Here is a 17283-nt window from a genome sequence, read left to right on the forward strand (position 1 = left end):
ATAATAGATATCACATAATGTTTTAAGACATTATTCATGGAAAAAATAAAGAAGAAATCTGTAATATATTTACTGTAATTTATCATTACATGATCATAATATGTCATCAGAGATTAAGGGAATATGCTAAATTGAAATACTCACTTCTCTGACAACAACTCTGTGTGCTCCTTTAAAACTTCCATTCCAGGCCAGAATAACTGTCAGTTGTTTGCCTGTTTCATATTACTTAGAGTTGTGGCAAATTAAAGCTGAGTGTTGGGCGAATGAGTGAGTGTCTGTTTAGTTGTAAGAGTTTATTAAAGGAAATTTTATAACTCAAATCCAGGAACAAGACCACTCTCATCTTCCCTCGCTTTTGTAGCAATTTTTGAATAAGGATTAGCAAAGAAAATTCAGGACATTTTATTTAATTGTGGTACTTGAGCTAGAACATTTTTTTTTAAATTACATATTTATAGTTATCATTCTTAGTGTGGATGGCCTATTTTTCAGTGTTCTCAGGCTTGTATCATGTTTTAATCCATGTTCTCAAAATTTCACTCAATATTCTTAATTTTCATTGCAAATTTTCCATTTAATTTTTATGTAAACAATTTCCCAGATTGATAAATACATGAATACATATGATGCAGCATAATTTGAAGAGATAAAATGCCTAGGAGACCTTATCTTGGACGTACAGTCAGTGTGACAATGAGTTTTGCTGTAGATGCTTTTTTTAGTCAATTGTATTGTCTGTGCCACTTTCACTCTGTGTGGGATTTTTCCCAGAGAAAAGTACTTGCACAGCAAAATTTAAAATCCACCCTACTCCAATGGTTAAAAAAAAAAGAAGTGAAACCAACCAAACTAGACTCCAGCCTAACTTTATTCAAAAGTACAACAGTAACAGCACAAGACCGGTTCATTCAAAATGATTGCGCAGCAGCACAAAGCATCCATCATACATGCTTGCATACTTTACATATAGTCATCATTTACTTGACACATTTAAAAAGAAATTTATATAAAATGAAAATAAATATAACAAGTTTTGTCAACCTATAATCTTATATTTACTTCTTTAGATAGACTTGATTCTTTTAGTATTAGAAACCAAAGATTTTTTTTTAAAAACAAATCAGTATTACAAAACTTGTTCACAGTGAGCTGTGGGCCCGATGTCAAGGTTTCTCAGAGAAAAAACACTGGAAATGCCAACATTGTCCTTACTCAAATTCCATAATTAATTTAACTTAATTTATACAAATCTTGGTTTTTGCCCTCACATGTTTCATTCTATAATATTTACAGAGTTTATAGCTTTTACAGTGATTAAATATTCAAAACATTAAAAAATTAATGGAAAATTAAATAAATACAAACCTGCATGAAAGCATCTATGTTGTACTTCAAGAGTAAATGTCTATTTGAGGGGTAGTTCCAACAGAACTGCAGAGTTTTGTGCAATAAAAGCTACATTATGGCAAACAGAAGTGCTCTGGGCAGTGCCTCTCTCTTTGTTATTACTCTTGGCATTCTTGCAGCGTAAAAGTTTCAAAAGATGTCCTCGCAACTTTTGTGAGAGCATGTACAGCAGAGGGTTCATGCAGCAGTGAGAATAAGCAAGTATTCGACAAACAGAATGAACAGTGTACAAGGTGTCCTCGAAATAATCGAGTTCATAGAAAGACTGGATGAAGAGCATAATATTGTAAGGTCCCCAGCAGATGAAGAAAGCAGTAACAATACAGAACACCACCACTACAGTCCTGTATCTTCTTCTGTTGGAAGCTTGGAGGACTGTCTTGAGGATGGCAGAATAGCAGAAAACAATGATGACAAATGGGAGAAAGAAGAGCAGTGACACTTGGAGATAATATCCAAGTTCGATATAATATGTATCAGAGGTATGGGTACATTTGGAAAAATTCGCCTCGGTTTTCACCTCTGCATTTATAGCATCACTCACAGCTGCAGCGATGCTGATGGCCCAGGCTACAGCGCAGGCAGCTGCTGTGCACCTCTGTCTCCTGACAGGGCTGCTTGGCCAGTGGTGCAGCACCACCGTTATGAAACGATCCACAGTCATGGCAGTCAGCAGAATGACGCTGCTGTACAAACCTAAAATGTACATCGCAATCATAAATTTGCAGACAAAGTCACCAAAGATCCAGTGGTGCAGGAAATAGACGGCCCAGAATGGAAGTGTGAAAGTGAAGATCAGATCAGAGCAGGCCAGGTTCAGGATGAAAATATTCGTGACATTTTTCAGCTTCTCATAGATGAAAAGAACACATAAGAGGAGGATGTTGCCTGTGACACTGAAGATGAAGATCACAATGAAGATTGCACCACTGATGGTGTCCAACAAGACAAACAGCTCATCATCTAAATACTCTGGCTCAAAACTGTCCTCCACACTTCCGTTGCTCATTGTGCTGTAAAAAAATCAGACAGGAATTTAATGGAATTAATTAATCTTTTCTCATTGACTTCATGGAAATATATATTCTATAAGTTTTATACATTTGATTTACTTAAATTCAAGATTTTACTTTCAGAACTTATAAAAATTAGTTCTTCTAACTTTAAATCTTTTGATTTTAAATGATGCTTCTTTTTTATAGTTTAAAGAAAACATTGAAAACTTGGTATGTGTCTCTAATACACTTAAAGATAAGTCATGGTTGCTTATAGGGCTGCACCCTGGAAACTGAAGATAGAATTTTACAAAAATGCACAGGGAGAACATTTAAATTAGGATTTAAGGGGAATCATATAGGAGTCCATATAGGAGTTTAGTTTGGTGCACTGAACTGGAAAATTGGACAGCCAAATCTGATTCCACTGAATAAAATCTTAGTCAGGGACGGTTCTAGTTGCTCATTTTCACAATGAAAACACTGCAAAACATGTTTTCTCAAGTACAACTTCATATATCAATCTATCAATACTAAGTTTATTTGATTAGAAATGAATTTAGCCTAATGTACTTAAGACATTAAGACTAAGCACATGTCTTCAACCTTCACCAATTTGTCATTTAAAAAAAAAAGTAATTACTTGTCAAATATTAACCCTAAAACCCGGAGAGTAATTACTGCAAATACAAAGCAACTTACCCTGAAACACAGCTGTAACGTCTCAGAATGACTTGAAGTGTGAAGGAAAGGAGTGGTATAAGTGCAAACAAATGGTTCCTCTTTTTTTGTTTCACAGTAAGTCAGAGGTGTCTGGTCAGTAATCCAGTCTGAGAATGAACATACTTTGAATTCACCGAAAAAACGTGAGGTTGGTTTTGGTTTTGGTTTTACCTAGAAACAGCAGTAAGGGTTATGCCCCACTTAAAACAGAGACATGCTGGAACTTTAAGTTGAGTGATTTTTATTTTATCATAAAGCTTGAAAATAATGATGATATTGTCATGTGAAAAGAAACATGATGAAAAATAAATTCAGTAATCAACAGTAAAATACTCTTCATTGATAGGAAAAAGTATAATTCAGCTATCCAAAGTAAATCATACAATTATATTATCTCTCTATATAATCGATTTATCAATATAAACTCAAAATCACATATATATTCTTAACACAGAAGTACAGAGCTCATTGTTCTTTAATAACAACACAGATTCATTGGAAAATACAAGATGAATATGGAATTAAGTTATGAATTAAACATTGTACACTTCTTATCATCATATCATTGTTATTAAATAAAAGTCTCACACACATTTGCCAATGTATCAGGTACACTTTAAGAACTGGTTGACCCCCTCCTCTGTTGGGGAGGCCACTGGCGTACATTGAATTTGCTGTCAACCAGTTTGAAATGACATGTGCACTGACTGTGACATGCTGTGCTTTTTTTAGACTATGGCCATGAAGTGATACACTGTCAGTCAGGTATCACATCTCTTTTTCAAAACCTCTTGACCATGTTTACATGCTTTTATGTACAGAGTTGTTGCTACTTGATCAGCTGATTAAATAATTGCATTATTGAGCAGGTGTACCAAAAAAGTGGCCACTGAAATGTAAAGGATATAATTGTAGATTGACAACTACACAGAGTATTGAGTGAATAATATAAACAACCATGTTAGCAGCTCTGTCGAGCTTTGAACTAAATATTAATGTTTGCAGTGACAATGGTAACGAGCTGATGTTTAGCATATGTCAGTCAGAGATGGGAACTAAGTTCAAATACTTTGTTACTGTGCTTAAGTAGGTTTTTCAGATATCTGTACTTAACTTGAGTATTTCTTTCTGACAACTTTTAACATTTAGTCCCTACATTTGAACAAAAATATATGGCTTATATTAGAGACAGGCCTTTATTACTAATTTCCTCTGTTTACTAAACATATTTGGTGATAATTTAGTGGCAAACATGCTTGTTTTCTGAGCTGCTTCCATTTGCCCTATTCAATTCTTGTTACTGCATTAGGCTGTGATCACATATATGCAAAGATAGAGGAGTGGCTATTGCTTGCCAGGGCAAATTACACATGTCTTTGCTATTGGTTGAGGCTGTGATTCTGTTGTTTCAGAATTCTCCAAAGTTGACATGCAAAGTGAAAAATTCAAGCATGTGTGACCGTGGCATTATGCTGTTAACACAAACCCAACACTTCTGATCCACTGCAAATTAAAAGCCCTCTAACATCGCGTCTCTTAATGAGGATTTTATTGTGGAATATTTGTGTTGCGAAAAACAGTGTATTGTATATAGTGCTTTGTACCACAACGGTACTTCAAATATAGCTAATATCATCTTGTGGCACTTGTACATTACTACAAAATATAGTTTAGTTGAGGCATGAACACGAAGTGCACCAGCAATGCATTATTTGAGACCCAGCTCTTATTTAACTACAAACATTTGTGTGAGGAATTATGGTATTTAAATTATTACAAATGTAGAACCTGGTAGGTCCAGTTTTACTACTGCTCACTGCATCTTTTACATTGAGAACTCTTCACCACTTGTCATTGATGTGATTGTGAGTCGGCTTTGCCTATTGCGGATGCTGCTGTTGTCGTGGCCCCAGTTCTTCAGCAGTTTCTTCAAATGGTTTTTGAACTTAACCCCCACAAATACATAAAACACAGGGTTCAGGCAGCAGTGCGAAAAGGCAAAAAATCGACTGATGTAAAAGGCGTAATCTAGCTGTTTTGATATTTCACAATTTTTAGTCATAACCTTTTGGTCAGCCTCCCCTTCGGTCCATAAATACAGAGATTGTAAAAATATTACTATATTATAAGGTGCCCAGCCCACAAAGAAAACAACCATGAGAGTGAAAATGAGTTTTAAAGTTTTGCTCTTTCTTCTTCGGGCAGTGGGGCGCAGCAACCTACAAATGATGTGAGAATAGCAAAAAATGAATACCACTGAACTCACTATGAAGAGAACATTTTGCTGGTAGATTCCCCACATGGTCAAGTAAGAAGACCCAAACACACAGTCATTATTGTCCTCGACTTTGATGAAGATGAAGGCCGGACTGGTGACCAAAACACTCACTGACCAGATGACCGCAGATGCTAGTACACTGTAGAAGCCTTTGGTGGACACAATATCAGACAGAGGATTCATAACAGCTACGTAACGGTGAGCAGTCATCAGGATAAGGAGGATACCACTGCTGTAGAAGCCAAGAAAGAAGACAAAGGTGACTATTTTGCATGCAGGCTCCCCTAAAGTCCATCCGTACATATGGTAGTAGGCCCAGAAGGGCAGGCCTGTGGTGAAGAAGAGGTCCGATACTGCCAGGTTCAGGATGAAAGTGTTGGTGAGGGATTTGAGATTCTCATACTTGACCAGAATCACAATGACCAGGATGTTGCCAAACAGACTGAAGATCGCCACAATGGAGAAGAACACCGTAGTGAAGGCTGCCCCAAAATGCTTGATGCTTGTTTTGTCACATATTTCATCTCCATAGTCGCCGTAGGTGTAATAATCAGAATGATTTTCTGTGGTGTCAGATGTGAAGCTGTAGATGGTGGTTGTCATAGCTGTGGCTGTAAAGTCACAAAAGTTGATTTTGCTTCTGCTAGAAGATAAAGTATAAACAAGGGCTTTGTTAGAAGGGTAAATCAAACAGGTCAGATAACAGAGACTTAATGATTCAGATGTGGATTTCATTGTAAACGTTTTTCATAGATTTCTGTCAAAACTTCATTGTCTACAACGTCATATCAGTTGTCTGATATTAGATCATTATCTTGATACATGACTACATTTTGTCTGGGACACGAGGTTATCACATATCATATATCTCAGAGAGTCAGCTTACCCAATATCCAAAAAGTTGTTGTTTTATTTGCCTATGCTTTAAGATATCCATCTTTCTGTCTCCAACACAGTGCAACGGAAATGCTTAGATTTTGGCTTTGTGGTGCTCACAACTTTAAAAAAATTTATTCAAACCCCTGACAAGCTTGTTTTCAAATCTTGTATTTTTTTGTCCAAATTCGATGGAAAAACTACACTTATATCAAATGTGCTGTGTACCATATCTGCTTTTCTTAAAAAACACAAGAGCTTCTTTATAAAGTGACTCTGAAATCATGAAATTCAACTACTTCCTTAGTAGCCCACATATTGGTCAAGATCAACACTGTCCTGCTCCAGTGATGGGTGCTACTCTGCACCATGAGATCCAGTGGGTATTTAGACCACTACCTTTCTGTGGCACACCTAATAGGCAAAGCATTGGTCACTGTACTGGCACAGAGGACATAACTGTATTGATGACATCACCGTTTTATAACTGAAAACAGCACACAATGAAATATATAACTATTAGCCTGCAGAGTTTATTGTACCATGTTAGGACATCACTCTGGCTTTTTCATTTTCATTTTTAATCATCATTATGTGTATTATATATTATTCAAAATATTATTGCATTATAAAACTAAAGAATGCATTTATTAATTTGTTATTTATATTAACATTTGCCAAAATATTGTCAATAGATTTTTAAAGAAAATCAAAAGTGGGTCCCCGACCATGAGCTAATATATATATGTATTTTGAGGGCATTGGCATGAAAAAGTTTGTGGTTATTATATTGTTCAAAGCAGGGCCATGAGGGATCAATCACCTTGTGTAGTGAAATGAGCCTATTTGTGATAGAAAAAAAATGTTTTCAGGGCTAATTCAACAGCAACAATTCCTTTCCACAGTATAAGGAAACATTATATTTTCAGAATCCACATATTCATTGTGAGCTACTGAGAACTGTATTCTAAACTCTCAAACAAGGTTGCATATCCTTAAAGCTAATCAAATACAACAAAATCTGTAATCGTGGCTAACAGAGGTAAATGAAGGTAATTCTTTTTTAAATTTGGGTGAACTGAGCCTTTAAATGCTTTTTGTCCCTCTGCCTTAAAGCTATTAGCTGCTACCAATATTAGAATAAGGAGGTAACACAGTCTGTCTCTTCTGCAATTAGTCATTATATGTTACAAATATTTCAGTAAAACTTTTTTTTTTTCAAAATATACAATATTAAACTTAAATTCCAATATTGCTGAATTCTACTTCACAAGAGATCCTCATTATAATAAATAATTGTAATGTGGAAAAGTTATACTGTACCTGCACAACAGCTGTGCACACACCAGAGTCGTCCTGGCAACTACCTCTGGAAAACGGCATTGTTCCTTAAGTATCAACCACAAAGGTGAACAGAAATCAAACACCATTTTCAGATCTCCCACACACATGATTTCTGTGGGATACTTTGTTCTCAACAATGCATGTGACAACACATGTTCCCTTTAATCATTCATTCATTTTAATTTATCAGTTTTTGCTTACAAATTTGTCACCACAAATAAGAATACAAGTCTGTGTGACAGCATCCTTTACACCTTAAACAATGTAAGTCAAGATTTTTTAATTAATTTAATTTAATTAGTTTAATTAATTAATTAATAATAGGGCTACAATATACTATTACTTTAATTATTGACTCATTTGTGGATTATTTATCTATTGTCTAATTGTCACAAAACATGATTTTTCTTTTTATTAAACTAACATCACAAATTTAAAATTATATAAAAACAAGAAACTAATCTTAATCCTCAAATTTTTGGGCATTTCTTCTTGATAAATGCCTAATACTTTCAAATTTTAGTTTAAATATTCAAAAATTAACTGAGATTATCAAGAGCATGTGAAGGAAGAACAGTTTTGAGATTATGTCAGTGTTGATGTATTGTTTTGCAGAGATATCTGCTAAAATTAGCATGCTAACCAGCTAGCCTTGGCTTGTTCTGTCTTTTAATACCACTTTGTACCTCAAGAGGCAATAGTGAGTTGTTGTTGTTTTTTTTTTCTGAATGATTAATTTATTAATAAACATTAACATCAAAAGTAGAATTTTAATGCCATAGAAATATAAGAAACAAACAATGTAGGGGATAAACTGCCCACACCACCACCACCACACCATCTCACCACAGGTCTAGTTACATTAGGATAAAAGGAAATAAACCAACCAAACATGTGTTATATATTATTCTGGTGAATGCTGCTTGCATATACTATACTTATGCTGACTTTGCTGCTACTAATTACACCACTATGCCACTCTTGCCCTAATTTTGACTTTAATTGTTCTTGCTCCATAGCTTCTATTTTTATGTTCTGATTATTTATTTGTCACTTTCTCTATTTATCTGTGTTTATGTCTGCCCATGGGCTGCTACGAAACCTGAATTTTTCCTTTTGGCATCAATAAAGGCTTATTTTATCTTAAAATAACAGGACAGACATAGTCAACAAATAGAACTTCAGAGAAATACTGACAGCAAACAAGCACTTAGGAAAACCAGCAGGCAGGAAAGCAGTCAAAGAATGGCTATAGAGAATGATCTCAAAGTTGAGAAAGTTGAGAGAGGTATGAGTGTGATTTTTTGTTTGACATTTCAGGTAATTCAATGGCACAGGTGCACTAACAGCAGAACCCCTCTAATTAGGGACTCCTGGAGAATGTTAAATATTTAAGAACTATTTTTGTTCATGTTGGTTGATTTTTTTTTTTTTTTTCCAGTGATTTAATTTTTGATTATATTATTCAACTGGTTCTGTTTTAATTGTTAAAAATATTTGAATACTAAAAATAAAATAAAGAAAAATAGTTTTAAAATATGTATTATTCATATATTTAGGTTCATGCCTCTTCTATATTTTGTTGCATGATACAGAGCGTTGATGCCATAAGTTATACTACTTATGTATCATGAACAGTATTACGCTTAATATAGTGCAATATCACAGCATCTATCATGCACAATATTACTTTTCATTTTTCATTATTATTATCATGTACAATGTCACGTTTATTATTTTTCAATATCACTGCCAATATTACGTTTCCATGTCATCTAATCTTGTCGAAATTCTGTCACCACAACCCCGTTGATCTGTGTACAGTAAAATCTACATGTAAAATAATAAAGTGACAGAAGAACGTCTTATTTGTTACACTAGATATTCTTCAGTTATATTTAATAAAATATTCGTTTTATAAGGCACGTCACACGTCTCAGCTTTTTGTTTATTTACCATTTGTCTCTCAACCAAACTAGAACAGATTTCAGCAGCAGCGGACGGCTATTTGTTCATTGGGCCTGTCAATCATCCGCAGTGTCCGCCCCCAACGGTAGCAAGTTTCTGCTGTATCACCTACAAACTGGACACTCTGGACAATATAACACAACAAGTATGTATGTTATTTAACTATGTATTCGTTGTGGAAGTGTTTTGCTTTATTTACAGCCAAAATGTGATGGTTTATAACAAAAATGGACATTAAACAGGACCGGGAAATGAAGAGCTGAGAACAGGTGCATGTCCGATAGCTCTCGCCAGCTTTGACAAATCGGTGTTTATGTCACGGTTTGTTGCATTTAAATGCTGTTTGAAACTGATGTAAGTCAACTTCAGTGTTGGGTAATAGCGACGGTAGATAAATCTTTAGTCAGAGGGATCTGATAAAACATACTGTCGCTATAAACAGTGGTACGCTTTCACCTGTCGTCGTGATGTACATGTTGTACCTCCTCTGACTGACTGCAGGCAAATTCTGCTAACTTTACTGAGCTGCTGTGCCTCTTCCGTGTGTCAGTTAAACAAATTCATAGACCCCTCGGGAATATTGAAATTATTTAATTAATGAAAGACTTCTGAACTGACTGAACTGACTTATGAAGGAGACTCATATTCCTTTACAGTAAGGGGAAACTAATTTAGGGCAATACTATTTTTATGTTTACCTCCTACTGGTAGTAGCTTTCGCATATTTTTAAAGTCACATGCTGTCATTTATTTTATTTTTAGATACAGGTTTATTTTTTACAATTCAGACATATGAGGGGCAATTTTTATATCATGAGAACATTTCTTGAATAGTCAAAAAATAATGACTGTTATTTTTAATCCCACATGCAGAATTTCCTGACTACACTGCCCTTACCCCACAATGGCCTCCTCCTCCTCCTCATCAGTTGGAGATAATCAACTGCAGAGGATAATCAGAGATCTGCATGGTAATTAAGCTGGTCACACTTCCGATAAACAACATCTCTTACAGTCTCTGTGCTATATATTACTTTATGTGTGCCAGTCAGCGTGTTTTAATGTGTACTTTCTGAGGTAGGCACATGTATGTGTGTTTCCTCAAGTAATGGCCCAAACATGAGATAAACATTATTAGAATCTGCATACAGAGTAGTCACAGCTTTTCATCATGAAATGTCTGGTGCCTGATAAAGATCATTGACTGATAAATGGTGAAATGCTGTAGAATTTATTGAGGGACAGTTTGCATATTCTACTGTTGGTATGTTTTTTTGCCTTGTCATAGTACACAGGAAAATAATTTGATATTTGTGTGTGTATGTGTTAATAATGTTGTTATCGTCTTGTATAGATGCTGTGTTAGAGTTGAGTAAAGAGCACAAGGAGTGTGCTGAACCTGTGACTGATGACAGCACCAACCTACACAAGTTCTTCTATAAGCTAGAATATCTGCTACAGGTATGTTTTCATATCAGAGCAAGTAGCATTTTGGTTCAGTACTTGTCACAAGTATTGATATGTACTCTTTCAAACCACACGCATGAAAAAATACAATATCTGTTAATTATAGTATTGAACTTACTGAAGGAAGCTATGAAAGTGATTTAAGTGCTCATCAAGACCTCAGTTCAGTTTTTATTGTCCTGCATACAGTGTGGCTTGCAGCAAAATCAGACAGTATTCAGTGGCTTTTTCTGTACCAGCACTGTGTGCATGATGTTAATAACTGCTGTGGTACCTAAAGAGGTATCAAATATAATTTTTTTGCACTAGTATTGTGTCACTAAGTTAAATAGGATGATCCGATTTCAGTTGTGCTCATTTGACTCTTCTGACTAGTGGTCTCAAACTCACCTCTAAAGGGCTCACAAGACAAATCTTAAGGGTTGTCATATGATAAAAAGTTAGGGAAAAGGATATAAAAAAAATGTACTTTTATAGTGTATGTCTTCTCTTAACAGTTATGACTTTTACAGCCATTAAGACAAAACAACCTGAAAAGCATTGTTTTTTTTGGTTGAAATGTCCACATATCGAAAATATACAACCTGTGTCAAATAGGACTTTCTCAAATACCGTTTTCGGGGCTTTGAAGCTCCAATGAAAATGACCTGTTAATATTCGAAGCTTTGTGAGGTAGGACACAAGCTATCATACTTTCTTCAAACCCTGTCGCCTTGTCGCATTCTTCCAGTCGCCCAGTCCTAATGCAGAAGGGAAATGCTCCCTCATGAGTGGCGCACATGTTTGTTTTTATGTGTGCAGGTTTTTGAGAGTGTTTAAATGCCACAGAGGAGATCCATTTGTCACTCTTTAGTCTTCTGCCTCTTGACTAATTCCTCTGTTTAAAAATAGAAACTAAAAAACCCTCAAAACATTTGAATATTGATGTGGATGTTGATTACGATGGCAACAGTATAAACCTCAAAGCATTAGGGTCAGCCCTAGCAACAAGGGGTTGTACACTACATAGTTAAAAAAGATTGAAAACCTGTTCAGTTATTCAAATCTTCTTGGGTTATGAACCTAAACAATGAAGCATTAATGATTTCCTGTCACTGAGTATTATAAAAGTAAAAAAGAGAATAATATGTGATAATAATATTCTAAATTTACAACAACAACAATAATAATAATAATTATGTGAGTAGCTGAACTACATTTTTCAAATTTCTTGTGATCCTTGGTGTCCTTGAACCTCAGATTGGGAACAGCTGTAGAGGGTGAAACACAGAGGAAACCTATAGGAAATATATTAATTGCAATGTGAACCAAATGCTTAACTACACACCAGTCAGACAGACCTATTGTACAAACCAATTTCCTTAGTATGTTGTTACGTAATATAATGGTACTTTTAAGCTATTATAGCACCTCTTTAAACAGGGTTTGCATGGGATTTTACAGGGTAAAAAAACAACAGGAATCACGAAAGTGTTGATCATAAAAAAATATCAGGAGAAGAGAGAGAAGAGCATCATCAGTAAACAACCCATAGAATAAGCAATAACACATGAATGCAACATAACAATGTCTTAATATGTTTCTTAGTTTGACCAGAAAGAGAAGACAACCTTTCTTGGACAGAGGAAAGACTACTGGGATTACTTCTGTGACTGCCTGATTAAGATCAAGGGAGCTAACGATGGCATCCGTTTTGTTAAGTCCATCCCTGAGGTAATCCTCCTGTGCAACGCACACACAAACGCCCACAGTGCCTTCTCGGCCCTGTCATGGCGTGCAACACACGCAAATACACAGTGACTGTATAACCATGTAACTAATCCTCCGCTCGGTCGGGTACAGTAAGACTCTGTGCTGCTAATTTGCTTGCTGCCTTACAACTGTAGCTGCTGTACTGCACTGTTTCCTCCTCTCCTTTCCTGGGAATTCACAGTGGTGAGCTTCATACTGGAATAACTCTAGTTGAATTAGTCCCTGTTTGCACTGTATTTAATTTGTAGATTATTTAACCTTCATTGTGCCTAATATTTAGTTTGTTTATGCTTTAAAGCTTCATATACAAGTCTTGTTGTTCTCTCTAACAGGGTCACAACTCAAGTCATTATCAGCAAATATGCTGGGTTTTTTTTTGTTTTTTTTTACTCATTCAGTTGTGTAGAAAAGGATTGTAAAAATGCATGTTACGATTTCCTAATGCCCAAAGGAGACGTGGTCTGATAAACCTCAAACCTAAAACCACAAACCTAAAGGTGTTTAATTTAATAGAATATATGACAAAGAAAATCAGCAAATATTCACATTGGAAGAGCTGCAGTAAATTTTTAATTATCTGGCAGTTTCTTTTCTTTCAATTGCCTAATTGTTTAATTGACTAGTCATCTCAGGTTTACTTGCTAAAAAGTAAGTGAGAAACTGATGATCTGTGGTCCTTATCAAAGGAAAGTATGAGTGTGTGTCAAGTTTCTTCTATGTCTATTGTTGAATTAGTCCTTCTTTGTACTATGTTTAATTTTTAGGATGTTTAACGGTCTGTGTGCCTGATATTGAGTTTGTTTGTGCTTAAAAAGCTTCATATACAAGCCACGATGTTCACTCTAATAGAGCTGCAACTAACAATTGTAGTCATTATCAACTAATATGCTGATTTATTTTTACTCAGTTAATTGATCGGTCCATAAAATGAAAGAAATTCTAATGCTCATTACAATTTCCTAAAGCTCAAAAGAGAAATCTTCAAATACCTAGTTTTATCTGACAAACAGTTTGTTTGTGATGCACTCCACTGAGAATCCCATTGTTGAAGCGCAACCCCCTTCTCTCAGTATTTCATTTACTATCATATATATGCCTAAAAAAAGTATTTAACAGAGTATCAAGCTTTTAAATATTTGCACTTTTTTTTTTAAATTTACTGGTTGCTTCAGATTTTGTCTCTAAAAAGTAAGTTACTGATTGATGATCAAGTCTGCCACCCCACTATCCTTTTGTTAATTGATTTATATTGTATGCTAAAATAAAAACATTTCATTATCGGTTCAGTCATCTTTAGAAAGGTTCTTGTGCCTGAAACTTAGACATTTTTTAATGAATTAATGCAAAGGTGATAAATGTGTGCAAGAACTGGCTTTTTTTTGTCTGATTATCAGTTCATGTGCTAATTATTTTCTCAATCAGCCCAAGGGGAGATTTTATGTTCAGATGTCTTGCAGTAGCATTCTAAATACAGACTGTATATGCAGCCCTTGAAATTAAGGATGTCCCATTGTCCTGGGGACAATAACAACAACACATGGGACCCAAAGAAATGGTGTCTGAGACAGCAGAGAAACATATCATTACATTTATGCATCATGGAAAATATATAATTGTAATTGTTTAGTGACCAAACATTTATTTGCCATTTGGCTGGGCAAAAAGTTGGTCTTGCACTTGTTTGCAGTGCAGTTTGTAGTGATGCATTTGTTGATCAACGAGTTACAAATGAACAGTAACTCAGTCAATGACTAAAAGAATAATGAAAACTAATCATAGCCAAACACCAATAGTGCTCAAAACTTCATGGCGAATCAGAATGGGTCAATTAAGTGATGCTTGTAACTGAAACAAAGTTGTTATTAAACCATATTTATTATGTAAAATGAAAAAAGAACTGAAATTTGGGCGTATGCGGCACAGTTGTGGTGCACTGAGGAACAAATTTAATTTCGAGCCCTGTGTGTGTGAGAAAGAAAAGCAGGAAACTACCACATTTGAGAAGCTGAAACCAGCAAATATTCAACGTTTTTATCTCAATATTATCAATAATTATCTCAATATTATATATCAATTATCTCAATAGTCAAGATAATCCTTTATTCATTTCACAGTGGGGAAGTTTGCAGCGTTACAGCAGCAAAGGAAATACCTAAATAAAAAATATATACAGAAGCATCAATAAAAAATAAATAAAAAACAAATAAGTGAACAACCAATATAAACAACAGTAAATACAAACAATATAAACAAGAAACAGACTCAACAATTAAGTTTACACATATTGGAAATATTGATATTGAACGATTGGAATATTGAAATTGAAATATTGGGTGATATTGCCCAATATGAAATGATATCACACCTGAGTGGACTGGACTCTGGTGCAGAGCCATTGTTCCATTCTTTGGTAAAAACCCTTATATAAATTGTGGTATAGTATAATTAAGCTGCATTCCAGTATGAGAGAGCTAATTACTGAAAAAGTCCTGCTTTATAAGGACAGCAAGACCTCATGGCTCATTTTGTGCTAACTGATGCTCATTCATTAGCAAAACATATCTGTGGTTTAAAGTTTCCTCAGGGATTTACAGAAGTCTCCAACATATTTTCTCTTTAAAAGTGGCATAGTTTAGTCAATCAATCAGCTGAATGCTAATTACTTTTTGGAAACATTTGGTACTCTCACTTAAAATATTACTTTTACTCTTCCTTTACTCTTCTTGTTCCTTGTCTGTCAGTCACTGACGTAAGTCTCCAGCTGGCGTCCTTATGGTAGATCTGTGTGTCTTACTTAAATCCCTCCATCTGCTAATGTACTGGGGAGTCTGGGCTTACAGACAGACACTGTAGATGTGGTGTCTGCACTGACGACCTTTAAACTCAGACGCCCTTAAATGTTCTGTGTCAGGACACATTTTAATAAAACACAAATCATATATTGGAGATATTCAGAACTAGAGCTGAATTAGTTAACAGAAAAATAACAACAACTATTTTAATTTTCATTTGATTTTACTTGTCAAGCACAAAACCCACACATTCCCTGGCTGTAGCTTGTCTGTGTGAGGATTTTCTGCTTCTCTCTGTTTTGTATCATGATAAACCAAATATCTTTTTTGGACTGTTTGTCGGGAAAAAACAAGACCTTTGAAGATGCCATCTTGGTCTGTGGAAGAATGTGATGGACTTTTTTAGCTGTTTTCATACATATAATAGACCGAATAATAATCAGTTAAATGGGAAAATAATGGACAGACTAAATACTGAAAATACTGCTTGTTTTTGTTTTTTAAAATGACTTGTAACTATTGTCACTTTCAAACTGAGATTTTTTGGGAAGTAGGAGTCACTTAATATGAAATAGTTTTAGCTGTGTAACATTGACTCGGCAACAGAAGACAACACAAGTTTATTTATCTAGCACATTTAAGACACTTTAAATAAGCATGAACATTTAAGAAGAAAAGAAGAAAAGACAAATAGTAGAAATTCACTACATTTAAAATATTTTAAGAAACAGAACAGTATAACAATGTAACATCTTAAGGAAAAGCAGCAGTAAACAGAAAAGTTTAAGCCTCAATTAAAGAGAGCTAAGGGTTGGGGCAAAGCCCAGGTGTTCTTGAGGTTTATTTCAGATCTGCGGGGCATAGAAAGACCCTGGGGATGGTGAGCAAAACTTTCCCTGATGATCTCAGAGTTCCAGGTGGCTTGAAATAGAGCAGACATGTAATTTTGGCCCCAAACTATTCAGTGCTAGCTCAGTAATATTTTGAAATCAGTCCTTTGATTCGTAGGAAGTCAGTGCAGAGTTCTAGGAACAGGGGGGTGAAGTTCCACTTTCTTGGTTTTAGTAAGAACTCAGGCTGCAGAATTTTAAGTAAGCTGCAGTTGTCTGATTACAGTTGTCTAACTGGACTATAAAAGAGCAATTACTGTCTGCTGAGGTCAGTCCACATCACAATGAGGTAATGTCTGTGTGTGTGTACGAATGTAAAAGTGCACTGAAGTGTATATTTTTGTGTGTCCTCAGTTGAAGACATCCCTGGGGAAAGGAAGGGCCTTCATTCGCTACTCGCTTGTTCACCAGCGTCTTGCTGACACACTGCAGCAGTGTCTTATAAACCAGAAGGTCACGAGGTCAGAGGACACACACTTACACACACATACATATTCTTATACAGCACATTCTTTGTTTTTTGTCACATTTGCTCCCTTCAAGTTCCCCAGACATGTATTAAGATAAGATTATTAATCCCACAGTGGGGAAATTTGCAGCAGTTGTTCCAACAGAAATTATTATTCCTTCATGTTGTCGTGATAGCATCGCACAATTGCTGCAGATTTGTTGACTGCACGTCCATGATGCAGTTGTCCCAGTTTGATGGTGTCCTTTTTATAGGAAGTGTGACTCTCCCTTCCTGATTTATGTCTCATTTCTGTTTTTTCAGAAAATGCAACAGCCAC

The 17283-nt window shown here is 35.3% G+C and overlaps 3 protein-coding genes across 6 annotated transcripts in view; 1 reads left to right on the plus strand and 2 right to left on the minus strand.

Annotated features, from left to right (window-relative positions):
- Positions 1–861: 861 nt before the first annotated feature.
- On the minus strand, positions 862–3227 carry LOC146317977 (chemokine XC receptor 1-like). The gene is made up of 2 exons (XM_084732439.1): positions 3108–3227; positions 862–2423 (listed from the first exon to the last, which is right to left on the minus strand). Exon 2 carries the CDS (start codon positions 2417–2419, stop codon positions 1409–1411), a length of 1011 nt encoding a protein of 336 aa, XP_084588565.1. The 5' UTR covers positions 2420–2423; positions 3108–3227; the 3' UTR covers positions 862–1408.
- A 125-nt stretch (positions 3228–3352) lies between these two features.
- Positions 3353–7723, minus strand: LOC146317978 (chemokine XC receptor 1-like). 2 transcript variants are annotated; one of them, XM_084732155.1, is made up of 2 exons: positions 7606–7723; positions 3353–6049 (listed from the first exon to the last, which is right to left on the minus strand). In XM_084732155.1, exons 1-2 carry the CDS (start codon positions 7710–7712, stop codon positions 4954–4956), a joined length of 1203 nt encoding a protein of 400 aa, XP_084588281.1. In that variant the 5' UTR covers positions 7713–7723; the 3' UTR covers positions 3353–4953. The 2 variants fall into 2 exon arrangements, with proteins under 2 accessions (XP_084588281.1, XP_084588282.1); XM_084732156.1 differs by having other exon boundaries at positions 3353–6046; positions 7606–7634.
- Positions 7724–9610: 1887 nt separating this feature from the next.
- Positions 9611–17283, plus strand: part of LOC146317979 (FYVE and coiled-coil domain-containing protein 1-like) — a 28492-nt gene continuing 20819 nt past the window's right edge. Inside the window, exons 1-5 of one of the 3 annotated variants that reach the window (XM_084732989.1) lie at positions 9611–9739; positions 10468–10565; positions 10949–11055; positions 12649–12774; positions 16850–16956. In XM_084732989.1, the coding sequence (XP_084589115.1) occupies positions 10499–10565; positions 10949–11055; positions 12649–12774; positions 16850–16956 (407 nt within the window). In that variant the 5' untranslated portion in view covers positions 9611–9739; positions 10468–10498. Of the gene's footprint in view, positions 9864–10467; positions 10566–10948; positions 11056–12648; positions 12775–16849; positions 16957–17283 lie in introns of all 3 variants that reach the window. The other 2 variants (XM_084732991.1, XM_084732990.1) reach the window with 2 other exon arrangements.

Source organism: Lutjanus erythropterus, chromosome 12 (genome assembly GCF_056507025.1).
Source record: "Lutjanus erythropterus isolate fLutEry1 chromosome 12, fLutEry1.hap2, whole genome shotgun sequence".
Taxonomy (NCBI): Eukaryota; Metazoa; Chordata; class Actinopteri; order Lutjaniformes; family Lutjanidae; genus Lutjanus; species Lutjanus erythropterus.